We start from the raw sequence: 17247 nt of genomic DNA, 5'->3' as shown, positions 1-17247 counted from the left end.
ATAGAATTTTAATATCTATTTAATATATATAATATTTAATATAATATTTAATATATACATACCTTTAAATAAGGCATAGAATTTTAATATCTATTTAATATATATAATATTTAATATAATATTTAATATATACATACCTTTAAATAAGGCATAGAATTTTAATATCCATTGTATTTAATGGGACTTCAGCATCCACGGATTTTGATATCCTGGAACCAAAATCCAGAGGATACCAAGAGCCCACTGTACAAAATGTAAGTATATAGGAAACGCTAAGCCTGGACCTCCATCATTACTTTCACCTACAGTTCTAAACTTTATAAGGGCAATTCTCAAGTGCCATTTCGAAATTATTAAAAAAAAATCATTTGAGAGCAAAATTTTAAGTAGCACACAGTCAGGGTGAGTTATTTGAATTAGATATTAGGGCAGGAATTTTTGCCTCATAGCAATGGCCAAAATCAATAGACTTTGTACATCCATTTGGGCAATAACGTGTGGCAAAAGTGAATAGCTTGAAGTTGGGTCTTGAAGGGGTTCTGCCTAACTTTCATGATCTGCATAATCTTCTTGTAGCACCTGCGCCTGGTGCCTTTCCCTTCTGGGTCTTCTTTTGCACAATGACGCTGTTCAGGGTGGCTACAGTGGCCTTTGGAAATGTTTGTGGCGCTCCATTCCATCATTAGATTTTTCCATCTGAGGCTGACTGGAGCATGCAGTTTTGACAGACTCACAACTGACTGTTGGTCCCTGCCCAGCTGGAAAGCTCTCATCTGCTGCCAGGAATACAATGAATGAATCTCTCTTTCTCTCTCTCTCTCTGTAGTGCCCATGAGATGACCAGCTCTTACAGGATTATAAATGTTAAACTGAATCCAAGGCTGAGCATTTGTGAAGATTAAGAGCAATCCTGAAGCAAACTTGTTTAAGCAGAGTTGGCTTTTGTGATGTCATATTGAGATCAGCTAATTAAACAGAGAGGATTTGCTTGTTTCTCCAGTAGCAAAATTCTACAGGAGTTGGAGTTGGAGTAGACATATTTTGTTAAGGCACCCCTTGGAAAATACTTGTTTTTAGCTGTTCAAAACGTTTCCTAAATCCATGCTGGATTTTTCTGTGCCATGGGACTCAGCTCAGTCATGGCTGAAAATGGAGAACGGGGACACAGTTGCTTTTCCCTGGGGTTTTAAAAAATTGCTTCCATGCTTTGGATTATAGATTTGCAGTGTGATAGGGTCAGCGTGTTCCTTTTACAACAGAGGAGTTTGTATTTCTCTGTGAAATTCTATCTAGGGCCAGCCAAGTTGCAACCCTCCAAAAGACAGGAGTGCATGTGTATTCATGGAAAGGCCTTTTGGAAATATAATTCTGCCTTCAACAACATAATGGATCTCCTCAGAGGGCAGTGGCTCTCCTTTATTAAATGGATGTTAGATGGCTGTCTGCCAGTGATATTTTAGCTGTGGATTTAAGCAGATTGGCTAGATGATCCTTGGGATCATCTCGTCCAAGTCTACAATTCTGATTCTAACCATACCCCACCCATGCTACTATCACTGTAGTGCATTTTCATATTTCGTGGCAAGTAAGTCATGCTGCATGTCAGAAACTTCTGTGTGATGTTCATTTATACAAATGTACAGTGAAACTTTAGACTTGTCTACAGGAAATAAACAAACACACAGAATCTGGATTTACAAGCCCATTGATGAAAGAAAAAGTGGTGATCTGCTGGAAATACAGTGCAGGACACACAAGACACACACTGGGGGTAACACAGGCAGTGGCTCCAAATTATGAGTATTTGAAATGTTTCCCCCATATTACGAGCAGCCACATTGAACCGACATGGCATGACGGTCTTGGGTTGTGCTAATAAATTTTGGAGTCATCTTCAGGGAAGTTTCAAGACTGTTTGTTCAGTGACTGGAGAACTGAGGGCTCTGTTCCCATCTGATAACCATCTGCAAGTCAATATCCACAACACTAAATATCACTTCACGGAAATGTTGTTTGCCTTTGCAAAGTGTCTTGTGCCTGTGTGAAAATGACTTTATTCTCCAGCCTCACTGGTTTTGAAATGTTAGAGAAAATCATCTGTCTGCCTTTTGCCAGCAAACCTTGCATAAATCAGACCAGCAGAACATTTTTATACTGGTAGATGGTATTCCATCTTTGCCACCATTTGTTGAGCTACACGCATGTACGCTTCTTGTAAAATAGGTAGCCCCTTCTTACCATTCATGAGTAGTAAGTTTTCAGTGTTGCGTCAGTTACCTAAACTTATAGAAGTTACAGAACTTTTGGAGGCCATCTGAAGTTCTTTGGTTCTGTCACAGAAGCTTGAGATCTGGAGAGAGAGTTGTCTGGATATTATTTAAAACATTTCAGCTGTTCACATTTTCCAATCAAGTGTCTGTGATGAGGAAAGCCATCTGTAGCCTCGAACGGAGACTAAAAGATGTCCAACATGAGCATTGCAGCCAGCAGACGGATTGTTTTGGAACATACACTTCAGTCGTTTTTTCCCAGCAAAGGTTTTTAACACAATACAGAGCAGAAATTGTGTAAGTTCCCAGCATCTGATAGCCCTTAAACAGAGTGTTAAAAGGGTTCCCTCGCTTTTCAAAAATACTGCTAGATTTCCAGCAGCTTTCCATGTGCCCCAGCAGCAAAGACTCCTTTGATGCAATGACGCTGTGTTTCTGTTTGGGGTGTTTAAATATGATCATTGCCATTTTAAGAAACAACTTAGGTAAGGCCTACTCAGAGCTTGCAACTTTACTTTTTAAAGCAAGTTATCTTTATAACTTAGAGTTTTTATTTATTTAGACTTGTATTTATACCCCGCTCTTCATCCACAAAGACTCTCAAGAGCTTTTTAAACTAGCATTTCCATTGGTTTGTGTCTGGAGCAGCAGGAAACAAGCTTACTCCATCTTCTGTGTGACATCCCTCCTGATATCTAAAAATGATTATCATATCACCACTGAGTCTTCGCCAAGCTAAACATATCCAGCTCCTTTTAAATAATTCTTCATAAGGTAGGATTTCCAGACCTTTGTGCCTCTCGGTTGCCCTCTTCTGGACATGTTCCAGCTTGTCAATATCCAACTTCTTGAACGGTGGTGCCACTCTGAACATACAGACAAACACAACCACCAAAGCAGTCCAGTGTCTTAAAGAATCAGGAGTACAAAAGAACAGATGAGTGAATAACAAGCCATTTTTCAAGACTGCAAAGCATTCCCTGGTTTGTTATTTGTTAGATCTGTCCAGTGTTTGACTTGAAGAGTGTTCAAGAATCTCTCCAGCGGTTGCCTCTTATTACTCATAGGTTTTACTAGGAATGGAGAAGCATAGGCTGAGCAGCTTGTGTTCTTTTCAAGGCAACAGGCAACGCTCCAGTCATACATAGATCCTTTTGTTTCTTGGATTTCATCAGACCTGTGAAACCACATCACTGTTGAGGCCCCATAATACTTCCCGACATGAGACCTCGAGCATCCGTTACCCCACTGTGAATGCAGAAGAGTAACTTCCTCAAGTCAAAGGAATGACATTACTATAATGAGGTGGAAATTGGCCCAGTCGTCCTCAATACAGCTGAGAAGTGAACACATTTTATTAAATCTTTGAGTGCAAGTTAAGTCAGAGTTAGGAGAAAGAAAGAAGAAAAGGTCATCTGTAAAGAGAAAACAAGACATACAGATATCTGTGCGTTTGTATTGCCTTTGGCCAGCTTGGGTACTACAAATGGTGACGTAATTTGGATGGAATTTCCTTCATTTTGGATTCAAAGGAAAGCCTCATTTTCCATGTAAACAATTAGACTGACATTTAGTTATGCAGTTTGTTTTAGCCGTCGCCATGGTCACTAGTAAATAGCTTTGTTCTGAATGTTTTAGTAGTCATCTCTTGGAGGCCAGAAGTGCCTAATTCTTTTTTGCATACTTCATTTTGCTCTCCTTAGTTTGATGCCTTCTCTTAGATATAAATGATGATGATGATGATGATGATGATGATGATGAGAAGAAGAAGAAGAAGAAGAAGAAGAAGAAGAAGAAGAAGAAGTTATCATGGATATAGCGATTGAATATCTGCTGTAACCCATCTTCACCCCTTTGAGGAATGGAGAGTAGTATGATACCTGCACTTTGCATTTCACTATGATTTTTGAATCATCCTTTTCATGGATGGCAAAAGCCCATTTGATTCCTTCTCTTTGCGTTGTAATTTGGGATTCTTTTTAACCTGCTCACAAATGGTTGCTGTTACCTAAAAAGCAAGAAAGGGAATAGTGTGGCTTCTGCCATTCCTAATCTCTCTCATCGGCTTCTGTCATGCTGAAATTTATTTGGGACCAGACAACACTACAGCTTTTAAAAGCTGTATACAACAAAGCTAACAAATACAACATATTGCGATATAGTTTGGTAGTTTTCCCAACTAGTTTACGCCTCAACAAGCAGCGAAGCACGTCCTTGTGTGTGTTAGACGAAATCAAAATATGAACTTGGATTAATTTCTTTAGGACGACATACAGAAAGTCATTCAGGGCAGAAGAACAGTTTGTGCTTGCTTATTCTTTGGGGCCATTTTTTCCCTGAAGAAAGTCTGTTTTCCTGTGGGAGCGAAACCATGAAGGACGTTGACACTGGGAAGGAAAACACTTTCTGTAAACTAATTATGATTTATCTCTTTGGGGGAGTTTATCAGGAAGCAGCCTGGCTTTGCTATGCTGTCATCCGCTGTCTAAAAAATTAGTGTCTGTTCATTTGCAGTCAAGGATTTGAGAAGAGTCACACTTTTCCAATTTACACTGAAAGAAGAGTGGCAAAAAGAGAGTTGTTGCCTTCGTGTCATTTTCCCCGAAGCATCTTGTTGGCTACTGTGGGAAATAGGATGCAGGCCTTGACCTGATCTATGCTGGCTCTTCTTAAGTAAGTGATGATGGAAGGAAAGGAATTTATTGTAGCTGCACTTTATCCCTTGTGAACAGGAGTCTATTCACAAGAGACTCCAAGACCTCTGCCAGTAGTTCATTTCTCCTGCCTTGCCCAGATCACAAGAGCTCCTTCTTTCTTGTCTGTTTGTTCCTTAAAAGGTTCTTTTTGCCAAGATTTTTGCCAAAAGTTCCTCTTGATCATTCCCCTTTCTTTTCTTACTTTTGATCAGTCCAGGAGGAAAGGGTAAAAAGAAGACACTACCAGGTCAGTTTAGCCCTGGGAAGAAAAGGGTTTCTTTGAATTATTGCCACAAATTATCACCAGATTAAAGATGGCCATGGCTGGACAGACATAGCAGGATAGGGACAGCAAATACCCATTTTAGGGCCACTTGCTGAATTCATATACTCCACTAAAGTGAATGGAGAAGGCATGTCATCAGGACCATCAGAGAGACTAACAAAAATAATTTCCCCTCAATAGGCTCAAATAGGACTGAGTAGCCTCCTTGGACAAGTCACGGTCTCTCGGCTTCAGGAGAAGCCAATGGCAAACCTCCTTGACAAATCTTGCCAAGAAAGCCCCAAGATAGGGTACCTTAGGGTTACCGTAAGCCAGAAACGACTTGACGGTATGTAACAAGAACAGTAAGCCTTCTAAAACAAAACAAAAAAGAAGTCTGCAAAAGTTTTAGAAGTGAAGGAGGGAGAATTCAAAATGGTAAATCTCTATCACCAAAATCTAAATCTAATTTAAAAGGAAAGGCAGGCTAAACCGTTTGAAGCATCATTACAGAACCTGAAGACATGGGTAAAAAGTAGCACATCATGTTGAAGGACAGGAAAGAACCAGAATGTAGAAGATCCATCTGTTCCCATCCAGGAGAAGGACATCAAGGCACTGTGTCATGGGTTCTTTCCTAAACTGCTATTGGTGTTATTACCCCAATAATTAGAACTATGGCTGCACATTAGTCTTACTATTATTGGTTGTTGGTTAAGGCAAGACCTAACAAGGAACATGCATAGTTGGCTTGTCAAATGAACGGTGTACTTTGCTAAGAGAAGTGACAATAGCAGAGAAGTGTTAGTGCTTTGTTTTTAACCAGGTGGTTGGCCAGTCTGCATCTCTTCCATTTGCAGTGCTATCGACTTCTTTAAGGAAGCAGACAAACAGGAGATTTTCAGTGGAAAACTGGCAAGGGGCTCTTTTATAAGCCCACTGCAGTGTGATTCTCATCCTGATTGGAAACCCCATGCCTGCTTTTGCCTAAAGAAAAGAAATATGGCTAGTTCATTCAAGATATAGCCGTGGTAGTCTGTAGTATCAATATGTAGAGAGATCTTGTAGCACCTTTGAGACTAACTAAAGAAAAATTGGCAGCATGAGCTTTTTTAGATTTAAGTTTACTTCTAAATGCATCTTAGGAAGTAGACTAGACTGAAGTCTACACAAGCTCATGCTGCCAACTTCTTTCCTTAGTTAGTCTCAAAGGTGCTACAAGCTCTCTCTACATACTGATAGTTCAGAACAAGTTTGCTAAAAGCGCCTGGAAGGTAATGGGTAGTTAGATAGAGCTGCCAGCCTGCAACAGTCCAAAAGGTATCTTCTAGGCATCTTCTGTTGTTTCACTGGTGTTTTGTTTTCCTTCTCTTTCATATTCTGGACTAGTTAGGTATTCAGTTTTGCAAGTGACTAAATGCATTCTTAATTTTGTGTGTGTTTGTTTGGTCTCTGCAAGGCAGTAAATGTAAGTTATGGACATTCCCCATGGTGCAGTTAACAAAATGCATTGAGGAATGCTATTTATTTACAAAGCCTTAACTCTTTTCCCCATATAGCTTTCTTCTGTGTAACTTGGGTTTTCTGTTTTTCCTCTGTATGTGTTTGGTGCAGGGTTGTTAACCAAGCCACAGCTATGAACTACCCAGTCCAAACTACGAGTTTGCACTCCCCTTACCAGCGTGAGATCTGTTCGCTCCTGTTGTGTTTTATTAGAATAAAATTAGTGAACGAAAACTTTTACTCTGGGGGCTTCATTTTCTAATAAATGATTGCATAAGTTCCCGTTCGTTTTATAGCCTTTGAATGATTATTCATGGAAAAATTATGCAAAGGGAGAAGAAGAGAAAAAAAACCCAGTGAGATCCTTTGGGATATTAAAGCGCCATGGTCAACTTTTCCAAATGTTCTTGCCACAGCTTTCCAAACAGCCTTCGTCAGCTTCTTCTGGGCTTCTCTCAAGCTCCCCAATATAAACAGCTCGTAAGAAGGTTTTAATACCTTTTATACGTTATTTTCATCTATACGTCGGCGTTGTCTTGACAGTCGTGCGGCGGGATAATGAAAACCAAGCTTGCCTCTTACGATGCCAAGCGATTGGAAAGTTCTGCTAGGTGCCATCTGTTCCTCTGGGAGTTGTAAGAATGTTAATAGTAATGGTATGCATTAGAAATGGACTGAAACAAGAGGGATATTTGGTAGCAGATGATATTGTTTAATTTAGAGGGAGCAAGAAAGCCATCATTACTTGATCTCAAATGTATTTATTTGTTTGTTTAAAGCCTTTTCCCAGCTCTTTGGACACAAAGGCTTCTAGAGTGAGCTTACATGTGAACAATAAAGATGGGGAAATCTTTGCCCACAGAGTCTCAAAGACATGAGATAAAAAGGGGGGAAAGGGGGCTGGGAAGAGGTGAAAAGCAAACTCACATACACATCGGTTACTGAAACAAAACAGCAGTTCTTTTACTGACCGTCTAGAATGAAAAACGTTGTGAGAAAGGAGCCTGTTGAAGCTGAATTTTCATTGGAAGAGATGGAACACAATCGGAGACCGAAACGTTGTTAGAGGCTAGCTATTTCCTCTGCTCTAGAGAGAAGATAGAGAAATGAGTGTGAAAGCAGAGATTACACAATGCGCTACATAAATATTATTCCGTTAGAAATAAAATTTTGTTTCTCAACTGAGAAGTGTCCCACAACAGTTGTGCAACATGCTTTGTTCAACCTAGAACAGGGTTGAGTTCTCCAAAGGACTGCAAAAAATAAAATAAATAAGCATTTTGATTTACAAGAGCAAACAAAATGCTTCAGTGGGATGATGAGTAAAGCAACAAACAATATTGTTTAACTCCTTATATAGTACAAAGGGTTTGGCGACGCTATTGTTTACGGTGGGTCAACTTGGGAGTTTCCATTGCCTTAGCCAACAGTGGATCTGTCCTGAAAACATCAGGGAGTTGATTCAGGTGGCATGGAAGATCTGTGTCTGTATTTCATGCTGGATTGTGTGAGCTAACATCCCAGGGGGAAAAACATGAAAGACAGGAAAAGAAAGAGGCAAATGTTATTCTTGACCATGAATTGTGATTATGGACTCAGCTTGTCTGTATTGATCCCTTAGCTTTTCCACCCATTGCCATCAAATCAGAGTTTTAAAAAGTGGCATACTGAATGCCGCACCAATACCTTTCGCCTCCAAAAGCTAGATTGCATATCTGGGATCAGGAAAAATGGCATATTGACTTGGCAGAAGTAGCTAAAAGCTACTAGTTACCAAAGCCATTCATGTTCCCAAGACACCATTCTGGAAATGGCATTGCTTTCAGTGATTCACTTTTAGCTATTAGCATTGAAAGGCTGGGCAGTAGCACTCCGGAGCCTTAGGATAAAGACTTCTCCTGTAACTGAGGTTATTGTTTCTTTACAGTGTTGGGACTTTTCCTCCTGGGTGTATGTATGTGTGCTTTGGCTTGTTTTTATTTTGTGGGTTCTGCATCGCTCAAAACATTTAATGTATTTTCTGTTTATCTCTGTAGTGATGGCACAAACATCGCAAGAGGTTGTTGACCAAGTTAGCATCTTTGCCATTTCAGAATATGCACTATATGTAGGTCTAAACTGGTAGAGTTACATCACAGTAGGTGCAGGAGATCTCTTTCATCCTTCCCTGTCTAGTTATGCGCAGGGCATTCTGTAGACAACTGTTTACTGCAGTTGCCTGAAACACTTGTTGGAACAGCAGGGCAGGCATGCAACAAGACGGTTCAGTTACATCTATTTATGTGAGAGCGAAAAATAGAGAATAACTTCCTTTTTGTTTAGCCCTGAGTATGTTGTATAAGACATCCTAAAAGTTGGTTTTAGACTGAGATTATTCCAGTTTTGCTCAGGTGCATGTATCTCCAAAGTAGAGACAGTCACCTGTAATGTTTGAAAGATTTGGAATTTCCTGCACAGAAAGCACTTTTATATAGTAGAGCATCAAACCTCATGTTTAAACTTGGTGTGCGTGTTGATTTCACACATGCTGGCTTCCTTGTGTATACCGCTTTTTTCAAAGCCACAACCAGCCATGTCTTCTTAAGCATGCAGGAATCTTGTGGCAATTGATCATGATCCACGATCACCAGATTTCAGCCTTTTTCCCCTATACGCAAGTGCTTTCTGCAGGATACAGGTAATGTTCGAAGCAGCCCTTTTTCCCCACAAGATGAATAGCCATGTAACAAATTGTCAGGGAGATGGAAGAGCCAAAAATGTGGGAGTTCTCTTTCTGTTCCTTGGGCAATGTTGCCCCTTTCTCAGAGCCTAGGAACTTATTGCCTCAACCAAGACAATCTTGTTTCCATCTGGTAGCAATTCTCAGCCACCTATGGCTAATCTTATTTCTGTCTCTCTATCTGCCTCTGTCTCTCTCACGCACACATACACAGAACAGGTCTCATTGTGTCTGAGGATACCACTGAAGAACTTGCTTATGCCGTTCCATCTCTATTGCTCAGTGTGAGTACTGTCTAAAATGCATAGCCTACTGGCACCAAAGGCTTCTCCAAGTTCCAGAGTTGACATCTGTCTGGCGCCAATTTACAGAAAACATCCTTACATTTCCCTTAGATACGCATGCTACATGTCAATACTAACAAACTGTTTACAGGCAAGTAGGGTTGCCGACCCAAATTCAAAGCACATGGTTGTGTTCCACATTGATGTTTACTCCCAAAGCATTGTTCTGGCTTTGCATGTTAAGCCTTTGGCAAATCTCTTGTCGTAGAGTAGCCAAGATTTGTGTGTGTGTGTTTGTCATCAAAATGATGCGCAAGGATAGTATTTTGAGACCGTTATGTTGGTTTAATTGGATAGATTCTTATTAGGAATGGATGGAGTAGCACCTGCCATTTGAGATCAATGACTCTGCTCCTTAAGCTGAAGTTGCTCTTGTTCTTCCTCCGTGTAATATCCATCTGTCTCTACAGGGCTCACCAGCTCCTCTAAGAAGCAAAGTAACTGACCCCCGGCAATGTCTTTCCTCGGGTTTAGTTTACCATTAATTGGTGTCTATTTTATAGGTCCCTCAGAGGTGTCAGCAGCTGTGAGGTTCAACAGGAGACCAACCTGTCCTGATGCCTCGGTGGCAGCCAGCCTGCCAACTCCTCCTGTCCCACGACACAGGAAGAGTCACAGCCTGGGAAACAAGTGGGTGTTCCAATCTGCCTCAGATCTTACCATTTATTCAAGCTTCCGTATGTTGTAGCCTAGCCACTGAAAACCCATTAAAACCACCAGCATCCTTTACAGGGCTCCCTTTCCCTTTTCTAGCCTCACAGTGCCTCCCTTTCCTAGTATAACTGCTGTCTCAGAACCTCCTTGTCTAATCTTACAAAGTCTTTCATTTAGGGCCACTTACTTCCATCCTCTGCAGATGCTGGGCATCTATCAGAGAGTGGAATTGCATTTTGCTTAGTGCCCATTTAAAGGCCAGAGCATAGTACTGCCTGTGCTTATGCTTGCCAAAATATCCTGAACAGACAGTGTTGGGGAAATTTCAACACAGCAGTGGCCATCAACGCAGAGGTAGCTGTCAACACAGCAGTAGCCATCAACTTTTCAGATAGGAGTTCCTGCATTCTAGTGTCAGAAGTGTAAGATAGACAACATACAAATAGATTTTACTTTGCCCCTCATCTTAGTGTATTCAGAATGATTGCGTCTCATGGCTTGCAATAGTCTAACCCAGCTTTTGTAGACGCATCAGAGATGTTCTCCAGAGTCCCCATCCATATTGAGCCATCAGCAGCTTCATTATACTGGCTGCTTGAAACCAGTTCTTGCCTAGATAGATCATCAGGCAACCTAGGTATGAAAGAAAGAGCCAACGAAAGTATTCGCTTTAGCAACCATCCGCTTGAAGACAGGCTTACTCTTACAAACGTCATATAGTCAGGTGATGTCCATGTGGGGGGGAAAAGCAGAGAGTGAATGGATGTTGTCAGATTGCATAAGAACCTTTTGCCTTTTTGTTTCTTTCCCAATTTTCCAGTATGATGTGTCAGTTCAGTGTAGTTGAAAGTAAAAGCGCAACGTTCCCAACAGAGAAACCGCGCCATCTGCTGGATGACAGTGTGCTAGAGTCCCACAGTCCTGTCAGAAACCACACATTAAACTCTGTTTTCACCAATGGTATTTCCATAGGTAAGTATTTTAACGGGTCGGCCGTAAGAGTCTTTGCTGGGTTCTCTGCTTGTCTGTCTCTTCCACTTTGAAGCTCAGGGAGGCACCTAGAAAGGCACAATTCAGAAAAGGTCACATAATTACAGGACAAAGGCGGCCCCATCAATAACTGTAGAAGTAACTTAAGATTTGCTTTCCGCTTGCCTAAAAACCTTACGCAGTGTCTGTGTTCTCTGTGGCTTGTTTCTGTCAAACTCACTTACAGCTAGATAACCTTTTACTAAAATAGCTGTTTGGTCTTCTTGTAATATGGTAGCTGTGGCATGGAGAGTATTCAGCATCTGTATTGGTCTTCTGTGAATTTTGTCAGGACTTTCATAACACGGGGGAAAGCCCATAAAAATACAACTGGGTTTTTACTTTTCACGGAGGGAGAAACACAAAGTAGAAGTCAGGAGGGCACATGGTAGAAATGATATCCTATAGAAGATGTTCTTCAAAATGTAAAGCTGAAATGTGTTATGGCAAACAATACTTTTAGGAAACGAACAGCTGTTCTGGGAGATCTTTGGTAGCTAATTCCATGCCAGAGGAAAGTGTGACTTCTATTCCAGACAACTTGTTGCAGCCAAAAGAAAAAGTCTCTGATTTTTGATACTCTGGCATGAACCTCCATTTGCAAGAAATGGTTTTATCACCTGCACGATGCACTGCAATTGTCACATAATAACCTGAATACAGAAAAGTGCCATCATTATATATTGGTCACTGCCACATGGAGCAATTCCCGACAGTGAAAACCAAGATGGAGAATGGCTTAGTTTTCTGGGAGTTAGGTATCGGCTGTCACTGGTGCTGGCAGCTGAACACTTGGTTTCAACTGAACACTTGGTCAAATGCCAAAATAATACCAAGTTTGAGGGGAAAGAAACTCATTTCATATTTGCAACTTTAAATGTCCTTCCAGTCTCCTTTAGTTCCTTTTAATGATTCTGAAAAGTCAGGATCTGATAGCGCAAGGACATTAAATAGAAAGAGGGTGCCAGGCTGATGTGTCCTGGTACGAAATGGTCTGTTGTTTAAAGTTCCCTGTCTGGTGTTCTCGATTAAAGTCCAATAAGTCACCCCTTTGTTGTCTGTTTTTTGTCTTTGAATGGCGTGATTCTGGTTTACACACAGCAGTGTAATGCTGGTCAGTTTTATTCTCCATACAGCAGAGAGGAAGAAGAAAACAACACTTAGAAAACTGGCCAAGGCAAAATGCCGTTCGGGAGGAAACACAAAAGCAATTTCTAATGCAATTTCTAATACTAATACTCTAATAGCTTGGCCTCTTAAATCTGGTTTCTGTTGTGTGCTGTTGGAAGTTTTCTAAATGGGATGATTCACCTTTAGTTGTCTTAACCTGAGTCTTTTTGTTTTGCAGGAAGCAGTGAAAGCTCCGAATTCAGTGAGGAGCCTTCCTCTGGGCTTGAAAGGTGAGCGTCCTCTTTGCCAATAAATTGATGGTATAAAAAGAAACATAAGCTGCATTTCACAGACATTTATTTGTTGTCATTGAAGACAAACATTACATTCCTAAAAGCTCTCTTATCTCCATTGTAAGTCTTCAGAATACATTATTTAGAATGAAAAGAGAATTCCAGTCAGTAAGACAGCGGCAACTACACAAAGATCCTCGTTCATTTTAAACATCTAATTCTTAGTCCGCTTTTTTTGGTCACGCTTACTCATTTTTTGTCCACGGGTTTTGAGCACAAGTTCGCCAGCAGTGAAACCGTCCCTGAAGATCTCTCTCGAAGGTTGAGAGCCTCAGATTCAATGTGTGTCCCCCACAGTTATCTTGCATGCTTTGCTTTTGTTGGATGTTACCGCACTGTCTGCACTATAAGAAAAGCACTCACATGTAAATTTATGAACAGGGGTCGGCTGTATGCCACGCTGGGGCCCAACTGGCGGGTACCAATTCGGAATTCTCCCAGGAGTCGGAGCTGTGTTTACAGGTACATTAGCTGGCGGTGGCGGGTCTGTCCCTCCCTAGGCCATGCTGTGAATCCATACTTTCAACCTTGGTTGTTTCTTTTCCTCTTTCTAATTACAAAAGCTTATTTCCAGTAGCATTGTCATTTCTTTTCTTCCATCTGCAAACTTTTCTTTCACACTTAGCAGGAGCTTCCGGAAGTAGGCAGACTGTTGGAATATTCATTTTTTAATATGCTTTTCACATCCCCACCACAGAAGCATGCTTGGCCATGTTTACATGCCATGCTGCATGTAAGCATGCGACACACAAGTGCTGGCTATACTTCTTGTCATACCTGAGAAATGTAATGAAGGGCATGCAACCCACTTCTCTTTGAACTATGAAGTATAACTAAGTTGTTCTTTACAAACAAGGGAAGGTCAGGTTCTCTTATGTCCCAAAAGCAGTATTATTTTCTACTCAGGTTGATTTACAGCAGTTATCTTACTCTGTGATTAACTGGGCAGCATCTCAAACTAATTTATTCCTTTTCTGACCTCCCCAGCCCTTAGTTTGCTGCCCTAATTCCCAGAGATCACAACGGTGACTTTAATAATAATATTTTTAAGCAATGCATTTTTTAAAGCTAGAGCATACAATCTAAACCTGACAGTTATCAAGGTGTGCGCAACAATTGCACAATGAGAAATGGTGAAAAGATACCCTTTTTCAGGCCGATGAAGCAACTTGGTGCTAGTAATCTTATCTGTTGTTCCCAAATTGGACTGAAATGTCTGTGAAGAACAGAAATGCGTAAAGTAGAAAGCAAATAGTAAGTGGGTGCAAGTTATCTTGTAGTCTCTGTGACCGGTTTCTTTGGCATTAGCCAGAAGAAAAGGTTAGTTCTTCGCAGCTCATCTTCTCGCAACTTCTTCTGTCCCTCTTCATAATAACCAAATTCTTTCATAGGCTTGCTTTGTGATGGACACATTTGGGAAGAGCTATGGCAAAAAATGGTGTGAGCACAAGTGTGAGCCTGCAGATGAAAAGTAATATGCTTCTCAACGATCTTGCTCTCCAGCACATCTTCCATTTCAATCCTTATTTTATCTGCCTTTATTTCATTCCGTCTTTGTGCCTTTTAAAAAAATAAATATCCCTTCAAAAGTTTTTGTTTATTTTCCACATTGCCTAGGAGACTCTTTCCTTGGGTGACAGTATCATTTGTGTGGATTTGATTGCAAAGGTTTTTTCAGGCATGCTGATGTATATAATTCTCAGTGTCCCTTCAACCTCAGAACCATACTTCAGAGTCTGACAAACTATGCTCTGGCCCACAAAAGCTTTTGCTCTAATTGATTTGCTAGTCTTTAAGAGACCGCAAGACACTTCATTGATTTCCAGCAGGCTTCCCATTCCCACAAATGTGATTTCTGAGATGCCAGGATTCCTAGGTTTGCAAGGTGGAACAATGCATCCTAACACACTGGTGGTTTTGCCGGTGATGTCTCTACCAGTATCTGTAAGGGATTTGGACTTTGCTTTATGCTGTGAAAAGAGGTATTATCACCATAATTAGATTTTTAAAATTCAGTCAGGCTGACTTCTTCCTAGAAACTTCTTTTCAACCTGTGATTGAAAACCAGAATGTTTCCGCTACTAATGTTGTGGCAGGTTCTAGATCCGCCAGCGGAGTTGATTTATATTAACTGTGCTGATAGTCATGGACAACTGTTACTATTCCTTAAATAAAGAGAAAAATCAAATGTGAAGAGCCATTTCATTTTAAATTGACCACACAAGCCAAGGCAGAAAAAAATTGTGTACATTTTGGATACTTCAGTCACATTATTATTATTTTACTCTTTTTGTCTGCTCCCACCAAAGTGTTGGCATTTGTTGTTTCAGCCCAACAGGCGCTTGCAGTTGCACTTCAGCGACTTCCATGGGAGTTGTTACAATGGAAGGGCCTTTGAGAAGGAAGACATTACTGAAGGAAGGCAGGAAGCCTACAGTAAGTTTTGTTATGACGGTTGTGCTCTTATTTCTGTTATTACCATTTACTGCTCTCTGTAGCAACTATCGGCATTTTAGAGTGCTACTGGGGAGCACTGCAATAGGCCACACTTCCCATTCGCCATTAGGACCTGAAAGCACATCAGTTGTGGTTGTACCACTGTAGTAGGTAGCATGACTGCACCATCTGACTTCTGAATTTGTTTCATTTAAGTTTTTGGTGTTTTTAAAAGAAGAGGGCAGAGAGCAGGAGAGAGATGGGGTATTAAGGTATAAAGATATAAAGGACAAGCCACCTTTTCGTTGTAGTTGTGTACTTTCAAGTCAACCCTGACTTGAGGTGAGCCATTGGTAAACAAAGTTCTCCTGGCAAGATTTCTTCAGAGTTGGCCACTGCCTTCCTCTTAGGCTGAGAGTATGTCACCCTCACCTATCACAAGGCGCCCATACCTGTTTCAACAGGTACATTTTCTCATCCTGGTGTGACTATTGCCCTTTTTCTGTCTGCTTATTCAACATGTAGGAGTTCTTCCTTCTATACACCAGATTACTGTCTATATCCTAAAAAGAGAAGACAGTGGATATAATGAAACTGCAGGTAGAATTAATAAGCATGTCTCTGGCTGATGTCCTAGATGATGTTTCCCATAAGAAAAGAGAAAAAGTGCTGCCCACGCATGCAAGTTTCAGTAACGCTTGCCTTTTGTGGTGTATGGTTCATTTGTTTAAATTTACAGATTGTCTGCTTCCTCTTACCAAAGAAAGTCAAAGACAAAAGTGCAAAAGTTTACAGTTGAACATTAAGAAAACCAAAATAATAACCACAGGGGATTTACATAACGTTAAAGTAGATAACGAAGACATCAAAATAGTTCAAGATTTAATCAGAATGGAAATTGCAGTGTTTGGTGTGTGTGGAGACAGGCAAACTGTCTATCTACAGATAATGTCTTTTGCCTTAGAGCAAACTTTGGTCCAAAAGGATCCCAAAATTTGAATTTCCAGGTGTTTTGGGCTTCATCTCCCAGAAGTGTTGGCCAAGCTGACTGGGACTTCTGGGAGTTGAAGTGCAAAACACTTAGATTTATAACCACTGGCATATGCTTCTTTCAACGTTTCTGGACAAAGTACCATCCCAGAAGAGTGATGGGATACCCCTTGAAATGGAGGATGGTCCACTCAGTTGCCAAATCTCTACATACGTATTTAAATTGTAAGAAGAGGTGGGATGAGAAGAACAACACCAATACCTGTAGTAATAATAATGCCTTTTTATTTATTATCTCTTTTCAGCTTTCCTCGTGGACTAGATATTGGGTCACCCTTTCAGGATCCACTCTGATTTACTTTGGAGCCAAGTCATTAAGAGGCGCTGAAAGAAAACACGTAAGCAAAGCATGTGGCTTCTGGAGATCATCCGCAGATGGATCTGTAGTCAGAATGGAGCTGGGGATGAGGGTTATCCAGTGGCAACAGCCCAGAGTGGGGTACATCTGAGATCAATGCCATACTTGCTTACCTTTTTCTCTTCTAGTACAAATCTACACCGGGAAAAAAGGTTTCCATCGTGGGCTGGATGGTAGCACTACCTGATGATCCTGAGCACCCTGATATTTTTCAGCTAAATAATCCAGATAAAGGTAGGCGTTCTGAGTTGCATGTCCTTCTGAACATGGTGCCTCCTAGAAAATAATGACATTTGTTATGCTTTCTCTTAAAACAATGAGTCCTTCAACATATATCTTTGTGGACTAGTGAAGCTTGATTCATAGATCACACACATGGGAAGAGAGCAAAAGTACTCTCTGTAATAATTCGCCTTCAAAAGGCTGACTGTGTCTCTCAAAACCAAGCCTCCTGTTCAGC

The 17247-nt window shown here is 40.8% G+C and overlaps 2 protein-coding genes across 9 annotated transcripts in view; one reads left to right on the top strand and one right to left on the bottom strand.

Annotated features, from left to right (window-relative positions):
- RALGPS1 (Ral GEF with PH domain and SH3 binding motif 1) overlaps positions 1-17247 on the top strand; it is a 134027-nt gene that overhangs the window by 111110 nt on the left and 5670 nt on the right. For 3 of the 7 annotated variants that reach the window (XM_042479182.1, XM_042479181.1, XM_042479183.1), the window contains 7 exons: positions 10301-10427; positions 11272-11423; positions 12829-12880; positions 13325-13405; positions 15274-15379; positions 16675-16767; positions 16916-17021. In XM_042479182.1, coding sequence (XP_042335116.1) covers positions 10301-10427; positions 11272-11423; positions 12829-12880; positions 13325-13405; positions 15274-15379; positions 16675-16767; positions 16916-17021 — 717 coding nt within the window. The remainder of the gene's footprint in view (positions 1-10300; positions 10428-11271; positions 11424-12828; positions 12881-13324; positions 13406-15273; positions 15380-16674; positions 16768-16915; positions 17022-17247) is intronic. The other 4 variants (XM_042479184.1, XM_042479185.1, XM_042479186.1 and 1 more) reach the window with 3 other exon arrangements.
- LOC121936703 (glycosyltransferase family 92 protein F13G3.3-like) overlaps positions 7491-17247 on the bottom strand; it is a 26362-nt gene continuing 16605 nt past the window's right edge. For both annotated transcript variants that reach the window (XR_006105013.1, XR_006105015.1), the window contains 2 exons: positions 16901-17063; positions 7491-7821 (listed from right to left, as the gene is read on the bottom strand). The gene's annotated coding sequence lies outside the window, so the exon portion shown is untranslated. The remainder of the gene's footprint in view (positions 7822-16900; positions 17064-17247) is intronic.

This window comes from Sceloporus undulatus, chromosome 7, assembly GCF_019175285.1.
Source record: "Sceloporus undulatus isolate JIND9_A2432 ecotype Alabama chromosome 7, SceUnd_v1.1, whole genome shotgun sequence".
In the NCBI taxonomy this organism is placed as follows: domain Eukaryota; kingdom Metazoa; phylum Chordata; class Lepidosauria; order Squamata; family Phrynosomatidae; genus Sceloporus; species Sceloporus undulatus.
The sequence above is the reverse complement of the archived record's forward strand: the minus strand, read 5'-3'. Positions and strand labels throughout refer to the sequence as shown.